The sequence below is a fragment of the Perognathus longimembris genome, chromosome 25 (genome assembly GCF_023159225.1).
Source record: "Perognathus longimembris pacificus isolate PPM17 chromosome 25, ASM2315922v1, whole genome shotgun sequence".
NCBI classification, from domain to species: domain Eukaryota; kingdom Metazoa; phylum Chordata; class Mammalia; order Rodentia; family Heteromyidae; genus Perognathus; species Perognathus longimembris.
Window position 1 is genome coordinate 18405578 of NC_063185.1, and position 12190 is coordinate 18417767.

Below are 12190 nucleotides of genomic sequence, written 5' to 3' on the forward strand. Positions count from 1 at the left end.
AATAACAACACTTGAAGGCTCCTGGTCTTTGAAACTAATTTAAACACATTGAATTGTTGAAAGATTAAAAACCGCAGTCAGCTAATTACAGTCTCTCTCATGTCTTATTCAGCAAATGAATCACTTTTCATTACCACTTAGCTGAAGTACATGAATTTCTGCCTAATTAGAAATGTTGTAGCTAGAGCATTAGCGAGAAGAGAGCGGGTCAGGATATCTCGGTAGCTTCATTTTTAATTCCTAACAGTAGAGCCTGATAGGAAAGAATAGAGAGTCATTAAATAAATTTAAATTATTTATAAAAATTACTTTGCCCAAATTATAATTATTGTTTCTCCAAATGGTCTCCAATGTCTAATGGAATGAAAGAAAAAGCAGTTCAACATTGATTTTAATGAACATTTTAATGTTATATATAACAGAACATTATGAATAAAATGGAAACAAAGTTTTTATCAATTTAATAAAAAAATCTTCAACATAAAGTGGGGAGGTAATAATTTGATAACTATATTATAGTATTTATTTTAAAAAATATTCCCAGCTTGAGGTTGAAACAATTAACTTTGCATTCCAAACTCTAGAATCATGATTTTCATGTGAGTTTAATGCAGAACTACATCAGGAAAGAAAAACATTTGAATTAATTTCCTTTATTTGTCATTAAATCAATAAAATATTTGACTGCTACAGGCCTCCTTTAGTAACATATAGAACTCCTCTATAGAAACTGTATTGCTAATGTTGCGTTATATACACTCAGAACCAAACAAAAACAAATACCGCAGAAAGTCTAAAAGTGAACATCGTTGAGTTCTAACAATTATACTTCACTTAAGGATTCAATGGATTTCTATCTCTCCAATTTTTGGAAGACACCAAAAAAGATTAAAAAATAAATAATTTTTTCTCTTTTTAACTGTTCCCGACTTAAATGCTGGCTCTAAGGATGAACACGGAAGGAAGCCTTGTCAAGTGAAATCAATGCAAATTGTAAAACAAGAATGCTAAATACAAACAAAAAAAATACTGGAGGTTTGTTTTCTTTTTAAAAAGGGAACTGTAGAGCAGTCCTAAAAAAATGATGTCCCCCCTGGTTCTGCCCTGGAAAATGAAGAGCAGAAGCAACGGGAAGCCCACACAGCCAGCGCCGATCGCGTAGGGACTTGGTTACAATCAAAGTTTGGATAGTATCACTGCAGAGCTGCTGGACATTAGCAAAAGTATGTACATTCCAGTCACCTTTGACCTAGCCATAATCACATGTGGATGCTTTTTTTTGGACAAAAATAGATATTTTTATAAAAAACGGATCATCCAACTTTAATGATTTCATATATGGACTCGAGTGGTAGTAAAAGGAACAGACCCAATTATGACAAGGCGATTCAGGGACAGAAAAATCAAGTTCATCAGGAAAAGAAAAGTATAAAATTAGAGATTCAAACACATTTACTCGGCACTACTCCAATCTCCCACAACGCACGATGTGAACTGGGCTCTTGGCTTTCTAAAGGCGTTCAGGGGCCTCGCCACCCCATCTGCGGTCTATCCTCACTGGGAAAAATGATTTGAAGTGCTCTGGCATGGCCTTCTGAAATACTAGGTATTTCACTTTTAGAAAACAGCCTTTTTGGTTCTTTCTGTAGGTTTATTTAAGTAATTGATAAAAGAAAGGGGAGTTGATTAGCATTTTCCATCCCAACATCACCTATCTGCACAGCTAAAAATTCTTTGTTCAACCTGCATCTTTGACAACTCCTATTTGCTAAAGTTGGCGAAATTTGCAAAGGCATCTTGCTTGGGTTGCACAGTTCCAGGAGTCATGGCTATGTTGGGCATGCCCATTCCCACCGTGCCGGCCAAGCCCATCCCAGCAGCTGACATGCCCATGTTCATGTTCATGCCCATCATGCTCTGGTTCATCATGGGCGTATTGCCAAGGGGGGGCATTCCCATAGTGCCAGTCATCACATTGGGCATGCTCATAGGCATGGGGCCTCCCATCAGAGGGTTAGTTTGTGGCCGGACAGGAAGCATGTTTGGTGCAGAACTAAGGTTCACAGCGCCGAAACTCTGAGTCATCACGTTCAGAGGCTGTTGCATATCTACCAGAAGAAAAGAGACAGAAGAGCATTACAAGCTGAACTCCTCTGTTTGCAAAGCAGCAAAATCAGATGCCTTTCCCTGCTTACCGATACGTCTAGACTCAGTAAAATTCTCTCATTGTGATTTCCTAAGAAGAAAACTGACTTGCACTCTGTTAATACTCAGTGCTTTTACAGGTCCTGGTTTAACAGAGATGTAGAAACAGAATGAAGCAAGAAGCAAAATAATACAGATGGCATGATCCAAGCATTAAAACATGATTAGAAGTAATACAAAAAAAGTCCCAAATCTGTGGAATTAGATTATTTTTCCCCCCTCACTGCTTGCAAAAAAAAAAATTGTTTTGGGTAGGGTATGAGGACTGCCGGGAATGGAACAAAATTAGGCAAGTGCTCTTACTACTGAACTACATCTCAGCCCTTGCTTTTTTGACACAGTGTCTCTTTATGTAGTTCAGGCTGGCCTTGAACTTGTGGTCCTTCTGAGTACTAGGATCTCAGGTAAGCAACACCAAGTCCAGCCACAGATACATTCATTCTAAAGACCTGACCCTCCACATGCCCCCACAACACACTAAGTGTTATCATACCAAGAGCAGAATGCAAATCTGGCTAGTATTCCAGGAGGGATAGATATTAAATGAACATTATGCAAAAAGGTCTTAAGTGAATGCCCAGGTATCTTCCCTTCCCATGTTTTAATGCTTGAAATAGCCTTGGCAGCAGGTCAATAGACTAGAAGAAGACAAGAAGTGGGGTGTGCTGAGATAACTCACTCTGTTGTTGAATCATCGTATTGAGCGATGGCTGCTGGGGTTTGGAAGGCTGCATTCCAGGTAGTAAGTTGTCTAGGCTGATGTTTACACTGGGGTCAGACCACGTGGAGGGCAGGGTTTTGCTGACTGATTTCTGGACCATATCTGTATTCTGATTATAGAGAGGATTAGGCTTCTGCAGCATTGTGCTAACATTTTGCAAAGGCTGGAAAATAAAGAAATGCTCTAAAAATTAAGCATCTGTTCTACCAAGATTATCAGATGGCAATTTCATCACAATAATTAATGTATGAACACTCATCAATTTTCTCCTGTAACCCAAACTCTAGTGACAAATGCCCAAGGCAACTACCAATTTAAGGCTAGTGTACCTTTACGGAAATAACACAGGTGAAAGTTTACAAAATAGAACTTATGATATGATTTCTCATGTTTCACAAGGCAAAATATTGAGCAGCAGATTATATTTCATGTATACTAACATCTCCTTACTCTGCATACACTTCTGCCTAAAATGAGCAACACTACTGGAACTTGATACACATATGGACCAATTCAGGAGAAGAGAGATATAAAGGAGAAAGAAGCAGAGGTATCAGGTGGCTACAAGGACCGTGCATATTACAAAGTTCAGAAGAAAAAAAAAAGGAATGGAAAGAATAATTTAAAAATGCATCAATAAAGAGAATCTTCACCCTTCTGCTTCTTTCTTCTGTCTTTATCCTAATACCTGAAAAAAGTAACTGTACATATTAAAAAGAGCAATTAGTGCCACAAACAAATATTCTTAACAGCCGGAGTCAAAATATGTATTTTTCCCAAATTATTTTTTTCCCTTTTTTTTTGGTGTTGGTACTGTGGCTTAAGCTCAAAGTATTTCACCTGGGCTTGGCTATTTTTGCTCAAGACTGGTACTTGATCACATTATAAGGCATGAGCCACCAGTGCCCAGCTTCTATTCTTTTTTCCTTAAAACAATTAAATAATTTTAATTAGTAACAATGGTACATTTGCTCAAACATTTTTAGCTTTTTTCCTTTGTACAAAGTACTGCATCAGGAAACACAACATAGGTGAGAAGGCCTTGCCCTCCATAATCCAATGTCTATATCAAAGAATGAGTGTAAGGTAAACCCAAGATGCAAAACTAGTGTGCAACACACACATACACACCCGTACACAGAAGTGCGCGCATGTGTGCTGCCTAATGATGTCTTGGTAAACAATGGACCATATAAGACTGTACTGTCCAGTGCTGCTGTAAGTACTAGTGTCCTTCACATGATGTTCGCACAATAGAAATGGCCAATGCCCACTTCTCAGACAGTATTCGTTGTTGGTTAAACGGCTTCATAAATATGTATAGGCACATACACATATACTTTATAACACATGTATATGCACAAAGACATACACATAGAAAGGGCTTATTTTTATGTTTTACACTAAACTTTATGAATAGCTCAAGTTATGGGTCACAGTTGCCACGGGAAGCAGACATCTTACCTGTGATCTTGACATGGGCAAACCAAGTCCCACAGTATTCGTGCTCATCAAAGAGAAGTTCATGCTCTGGGACGATGTCATGGTTGCTTGAGAGGAGCCCATAAGATCAAACAGGTCTGAGGAATTTGAGGCGGCTGGAGGTGGACCCAGAGCGGCCTGTGAGCCACCGACAAGTTCTAGTCCTGCCTGGGGGGCACCACCAAAGAGCTCGCCGCCAGAAGCCACCGGGGCTGAGGGGGCTTGATTGAAGGCACTCCAGTCACCGAAGTCTCCGTTCCCACTTGTTGCTACAGACGAAAAGGAGAAGGGTATGAAACTTCTGAAACACAAAGTACAAATGTAACAGTCTATGAACTGAAACTAATTGGAGTTGATAGGAGTCCATCCAGATTAACATCTGCAGATACCAGCTCCATCTGGACATTCTTCTTTCTCATGAATATTACACAAGTGGTTAACAAGGTGGGAAAGAAGAAAATTTGAAATACAAAGTAAAATCCATCTCTCCAGACTGTGGGTAACACACAGAAACTACCATCAAAACTTCTCTTCAAGTTTTCATGTTAAATTCACTTCCAACTAAACATTAATGGTCTAACTTGGGACTCAAAAAGTAAAGAGAGAATTTCTAAACTGGCTAAGCTTCTTGAGGGAAATCCAGAATCTTCCCGTGCCAAACCATTCAGTAGAGTCAGAGACTTCAAATCACTTACTATGCTCACTGGAAGGGTTCAAGGAAAAATCAAACTACCACTTTACACCCAGGAGGCGTTTTTAGACCCCAAATTCTTCAGATTGAAGTTGCTCAAAGAAAAGCACAAGAGCAAGGATGAGAAAAGCTTTAAAAAGTTAAGGATAGGGTCAACTAATACAATTTATAAGAAGTATTCGCTCATTCCGCTTTGATGGAGACCCTTCAATTTTCTTAGAAAGGAGGAAGGGGGAGCCCTGCGCTGGCTCAGACCCCACTGAGAGCCACAGGGAGGGGGTGGGGCCACGAGGGGCTACTTCACCAATGGGGGGATCCAGTGATGAGGTCACACTCATGGCTTAGGAGGAGGTGGCGCCCGGCTGCAGGGAGTGAACAACTCAAAGAATGCCTTTCAGGAAACGATCTTGCCCTGGCCCTTTTCTCTCTCTCGGCTTCCAGGCCATCATGGTGAGCAGCTTCTTTCTTTCACAGGCACCCTGCCATTGGGTTCTATCTCACTTTGGTCCCAAAGCAAGAGCTGGCCAACCATGGACAGAAACTGGGAGCCAAAATAAACCTGTCCCTCTTAGGTACATCTGCTCAGGTATTACGTCACAGCAATAGAAAAACTAATCAAGAGATGTTAAAAAAATACAACCCACAAACATACAGAACTGTATCACTATCCTTCCCAAGTATAATAATCACAAGCCTGAAGTTGAATTGATACCAGGGTAACTGATAACCTGTAGGAGATGACTTAACTTCTCTGTGCCTCACTTTTAAACAGTGCACCATGAAGACTTAAGTAATTTAAGATACAGTATCATCTGAAGTTTGCTATTATTGTTTGGATTAACAGGCAAGGTAGGTGGAAGCCAAGTACTTGGGATGCTACCTAAGAACAGGTGACATCGGCACACATTGCACTCGTCATTTGAAACAGCACTTATAAAAGCAGTGGTAGGGCAAGTTTAAACGACGCTTCATGTGCAGCTAAGTAAGTAGACCTTCCCTTTGGATAGGGTCAAATGTGACAAAATAGAGTCGAAAAAGGCAAAGGTGAGCCTTGAGCAAAAAACCCCAAAACCAAAAAACCTCAGGGCACCCCTGTTGGGGTTCAGTTTTGACCTTGAGGGGGAAGGGCAATGGAGAGCGCTCCCGAGACGCCGCCCTTCCCCCAGCCCTGGGGGAATATGGAACCAGAAGGACTGGCTTTGCAACCAGACCCCCAACTTTCTCGCCAGCCCATGTGCCCCCCATTCTCGCGGGCTTTCCCCCTGGGGTGGTGCTAAGCAAGTGACGTTAGCTCATGAGGGGGTCCTATGACAAGCTCGCCAGCCTATCGCCAGCTCTCTGATCGACCACCCCTTCTCTCGTCGCCCCCTACTATATCAACTGCTAGCCACTCCCTTATTAAATCAGATTTGCTCTTGAAGCGTCTCCGAGATCTGCGTACGCCTGGCTTTCTTCGCGGGTAAGGAGGGAGGTAAAGCGATCTCGTACGGCCGTGTGCACCTGAGGTCTTTCCTGAGCCTCCCCACTCCACTCTGGCCTTATCTGCGGGTCGGGTGACCAGGGGAGAGGGTGAGAAAGGGAGCGGTTAGAGTAGAGTAGAGCCTGACACCCCTGTGCCAAGGGGAGGCGACCCGAGCCCGGCACACCCCGAATTCAAGCCCCAGTACAAAACAACAAAACAAAAAAGCCAGGCATCAGTGGCTCACGCCCGTAATCCTAGCTCCTCAGGAGGCTGAGATCTAAGGATGGCCGCTTGAAGCCAGCCCAGGCAGCAAAATCTGTGAGACTCTTATCTCCAACTAACCAGAAAACCAGAAGTGGCACTGTGGCTCAAGCAGAAGAGTGCTTGCTTTGAGCATGAAAGTTCAGGAATAGCACATAGGTCCAGAGTTCAATCCCCAGAATTGGCAAAACAAACCAAAAAATAAAAACAAAATAGCAATGGTGAGGAGTAACCTAGAGGAACTGACTGCTGGAAGTTTATTACCTCTGCCCTCTTGCAACTGTTACTGTTAACATTTGTCTAGCTTAAAGGGAACCCGGTAACCAGACACAGCAACACTGTGCCTCATTATGCTAAAAGTGGAAAGAGAACAGTAACTCCACTCAGTAGTTATTCTTCTATGACCATTTTAGAATGTAAGCACCCTCAAAAGAGAAAGTAATTTACTTAGAATCCCCAAGCTCTAGCAACAATGTAATAGGACACCGTGCTAATAATATTCTTTACTTAATGGTTTTACTAGAACATGTATTTGGTCTCTATTACAAAGGAAACTACAGTAACAGTTTTACAATTAGTTCTATTAGACAATCTGAACTCAAGAAGTACTGCTGCTGGATCAATGTAAACATTGTGTTTACACATTGGGTTTACATTCCCTTTGCTTGGTCTATAAAAGCAAGACCAGTGGGAACTGGAGTAAAATGGGATGCCCCATCTGAAAACCCAATGTCCTGAGAAGATTAATCATGAGAGGAAAAGATTTCTAGTGAGTCATATGTTATTCAGAAATGATTAATCATTGTTCCAACAGTGTCAGCCTCCTGTGCAACGGTGACCAGGTTATATTAATCACATACATATAGATAAAGAGATGTACCATTAAGGTACCATTAAGAGATTCGAATTATTTGCACTGTAGGCAACTTTATAGACATAGAATATTGTGAATTACACAGGAAGTCAGTAAAACTAGGGCAATGTTTATCTTCTATTCTGATTTGCCTAAAATATGGTATCAACTCTTAGAAGGCATCATCACACTTCCCAAATGAAATGTTTATTATTCAACAATTCTGGTTTCTAGAATCTGCAAAAGTAGGTTGTCAAAATCACCCAAACTACATCCAAGGTTATGTATTTTCCCATCCTGACTTCTCACAAACCTACATCAGATATTCACATAAAATTCCATTCAGTTAAATATAACAGCAACATCATTCTACTTGCAATGAATACATTTTATATATTCTCTTTCAAACTTCATAACCTACAGGGAAAAAGATTGTTAATAATAAAGTTAGTGTATACACAGTTCTATGGACATTATTTTATCCTTATAAAGAACCAGGACAAGTAGTAGTTATTATTCTTGGTTTTAGAAAGTTGGTATGTTTCATTCCTAAAAAAATCATATAAATAATTATACTTTTGTTGCTAAAGTGAGATACTTATTCATATCTCCCTGCAAAGGTAAGTTAGTTACAAATATGGATAATTTTCTTGAAGTGAACCTGTCATCGGCAATGAAATGAATTCTCCTGATATATTTAAGATACTGGATCCATACAAGCTTTATGGATAAGCTGTTTAGGAATTATGATTACAAATGACAAGAAGGTGCTGAGGGGGATGGGCTGTTCTGATGATATCCCCCTACCCCCCAACTTTCCGGCCCATCATACCTTGGGAAGGGAAACTGCCTGTTGCAGCTGCTGAGCCGAAGTCAGCAAATCCCCCGAACAAATCTGCCGATCCCCCTGGAAGTGAAGAATGAGGACAAGGTCAAACTCTCAGAACCGCACAACAACTAAGCAATTTCGGGAAGTCCGTTTTAGCTTCATACAAAAATGCAATTGTATAGGTGGGTGCTGGTGGCTCACGCCTGTAATCCTAGCTGTTCAGGAGCTGAGATCTGAGGTTTGAAGCCGGCCCAGGCAGCAAATTCTATGAGACTCTTATCTCTAATTAACTCTGTGTGTGTGTGTGTGTGTGTGTGTGTGTGTGTGTGTGTGAGAGAGAGAGAGAGAGAGAGAAAGCTAGAAGTAAAGCTGTGGTGGGCTCAAGTGGTAGAGCACTGACTTTGAGCAGAAAGCTCAGGGACAGCTAGCTCCTAGGCCCTAGGTCCAGCTGCACACACCAAGAGGACCTTGCAAAGAAATCATATCCAGGAAACCGTTACTGGGAAAATGGTAGATATTGTATCATAACATGTTCTTGTAAGAGGTAGAAGCCACAGCACTTTACAGGCAAATGTCCTGTTTGCATTCATCATGTAAAATGTTATAGAGCTACTAGCATGAAATAAAGAAAAACAAATACAAAAGAATTAAAGAAATGGGCATAGAAAATGGGGTAAAATTTCTGTGCATTACGAAGTTTAAAAGTAAAAAAGCTGAGGGAAAACCTTGCAGTTGGTTTGTATAAAAGCCGGTTTAAACAGACAGGGAAAAAAAAACCAGTCATGATTTTATTTCCCCTTGTTTATTCCATGAGACTAAACACTTCACTTTTTAATGTGTGAAAAAAGAATCATTTTTGCTATCACTTCTCAACTGATACTATTAAAGGGGCGAGAACTTAATCATGACCACAAATCAATCTCCATACAGGTAACACCACATTCTCAGAGCTAGAGGTGTGGCACAGTGGTAGGCTGCTAACCTAGTGGTGTTAGGCCCCCAGTTCAAATCACAGTACAGCTAGAAATAAACACCTTCCTAACCACATTCTCATGCACACTTTAACTTATTTGGGTATTTACTTTTATCAACAATTTTAACAATAATTATTTCAAGTTTCAGTATTCCATTTCCTCCTTTTGAACTATCCATGAAATAGGCAAAGACCTAAAACTGTCCTGACTTTTGTCTGTCCTTAAAAATTTCAAGAGTCGCAACCTTAGAAATCTAGAGCAGCAGTTCAATTACGGGGGTTTTAGTGTTATGGGAACATTATACAGGTTACAACACAGCTGCTTAGCCCGCAGTGCTCAGAAACTAGCCAGGTGGGACTGGAACATCTGGGCTGCACTCAAACACCACCAGGGACAGCTTCCAACATCTGGTGCCATTTCTGAATTGTCTCATCGCTGCGAGACGTTCTGCCCCATCTGCTACACTCAACTGGGTTAATTAAACTAGAACCATCTTCCTTTCCTAACAAACGGCCAGCTGTAATAAAAGGGACAGATCAGTTTGAGGCATGTGTATTTGGTATTTCTCTCTAAGCGTATTTATTGAAGTCAACTCTCAGCAGGTACAGCTAATTCTCCATTCCTTCACATCGCAGAGGTGCAGGCTCTGTGGGTGCACACAGCCTTACTTAGCAGCAAATGAGCCAGCCACAGACTCTCCCTTCCTACCACTACTACATCAGATAGGTTTTAAAATTCATTCTAGGGATAACAGCACGTACTCTCATCAGGACAAAATGTGAGGAGGAGTACAAATGACCAGTGAACTATCATATATTGTAACCCATACAACAAGGTTATTTATTAATAACAATCAGGGCGCAAGTGAATGGTGTCAACAGCTGCTGCATGTTTGTAAGTTTGTTTTCTGTAATGTTCCTTCATGTTAAAGTATATACTGTTGGGTACAGAATGATGTGGTTCACCAATTAATGTAACATTAAGGGATTTGAAAATGAGGAACTTCAATGTGATTCTTCTAAGCAGTAGGTACATATCCATAGACTTATTATGCCAAACAAGTAAAAACTTTCATAAGTAGTCTAAGCCACAAAGAAAATTCATGTCACAGATAAAAGCACTGAACACCAAAGATCACAGATTAAAACTGAGTAAGAAATTTTTGTTGTTTTTTCCTTTGCTGAATTCATATTTCAGACAAATTCTTTGGTTATTCTGCTGCTCCATCTCCACAGCAAACATTTTCCACTCAGACTACAGGAAGTTTTGTTTCAATGAGACTCAGGAATATCAGGAGTAGAGAATGGAAACACACACACACACACACAATGAGACTCAGGAATATCAGTAGAGAATGGAAACACACACAATGAGACTCAGGAATATCAGGAGTAGAGAATGGAAACACACACACACACACACATACACACACACAAAATGAGACTCAGGAATATCAGGAGTAGAGAATGGAATCACACGCACACATCCAATGAGACTCGGGAATATCAGAGAATGGAAACACACACACAGATTTTACAAATAGAAGTTACCTCAGACATAGATCTAACTTCTCTGTCTCTTGTTATCTCTGCTTCTACTAGTACCTTTACATAGTCATCTTCAGTTTTGAAAACTGTGTCAAAAATTAAAAATCTCCATTTCATTCAGAAGATTTTCTTATTCATAGGTAAGACATTCCTACCAATGCTTGAAACTGAACTGAAATTTGATATGCTCCAGCATTTTCCAGATAACTTCTATCTAAGGAGGTGTAAACAAAAGAGTCTATCAAAAATTGCCGCCTGTGGAAGACTGCTAATTTTCACAAGAGCGATTCTTCATGATTCCCACAAGAGAGCTGTCATTACAAATGAACCATTTCCATCTGCCTTTTCAGGGTGGCAAGGAGGTTATTTACAATCACCAGCTGGGAACATGCATTTTCCAAAGCAATACTGTGAACAGGAAAAATATGACTAGACACTGCTTCAACTACAAATAGCAATTTTCCTTAACAAAGAATTTAATGTTGACTACATTAGGAGAAAGTAAAACATGGCAAATGTAATATAAACTATCATTAAAAGAAATAACAAAATACAACTGTGATAAAAACTATCCAAAATCTTTAAGAATTTTACAAATCATTAAGAGTAAATATTTTTAACAGAAAAAAATGGATATAGAACATAAACAGGAAAGTCGTAACTGGCTTATTAAAATATGAAAAGGGTTTAAATCTCACCTAACAAACAAATGAAAATATAATGAAATATAATGAAATACTGTTTTTACCTTACCAACCTGTGAGATTTTAAAAGGTCCTAGTATTCTATTGTTTAGAAGAGAAAAAGTTGGAAAGTAACAGCAGAAACAAAAAAACTCTAATGCCTAGATAATAAGGGACTGATCTACTTAAGTAAATTACAGTATAGCCATACCATGTATGGTTAGAAAGCAATGAAAACTGTAAAGGTATGCGCTATCATAAAGAAAGAGTCATGATCTCAGGTAAACAGCAGTTTACATAGAAAAGAAATCCTTATCTAGAAGCTCAAAAGATTTGTACATAAGAAATGCTTAAACAGGGCTGGGAATATGGCCTAGTGGTAAAGTGTTCGCCTCATATACATGAAGTCCTGGGTTTGATTCCTCAGCACCACATATGTAGAAAAAAGCCGAAAGCAGCATTGTGGCTAAAGAGGTATGTTA

At 39.9% G+C, this 12190-nt stretch overlaps 1 protein-coding gene across 2 annotated transcripts in view; it reads right to left on the minus strand.

The window, feature by feature from the left end:
- Positions 1-385: 385 nt before the first annotated feature.
- The window catches only part of Clint1 (clathrin interactor 1), a 43811-nt gene continuing 32006 nt past the window's right edge, over positions 386-12190 (minus strand). Inside the window, exons 9-12 of one of the 2 annotated variants that reach the window (XM_048334368.1) lie at positions 8508-8582; positions 4391-4677; positions 2885-3089; positions 386-2108 (exon numbers count right to left, since the gene is read on the minus strand). In XM_048334368.1, the coding sequence (XP_048190325.1) occupies positions 1762-2108; positions 2885-3089; positions 4391-4677; positions 8508-8582 (914 nt within the window). In that variant the 3' untranslated portion in view covers positions 386-1761. The remainder of the gene's footprint in view (positions 2109-2884; positions 3090-4390; positions 4678-8507; positions 8583-12190) is intronic. The other variant, XM_048334369.1, reaches the window with a different exon arrangement.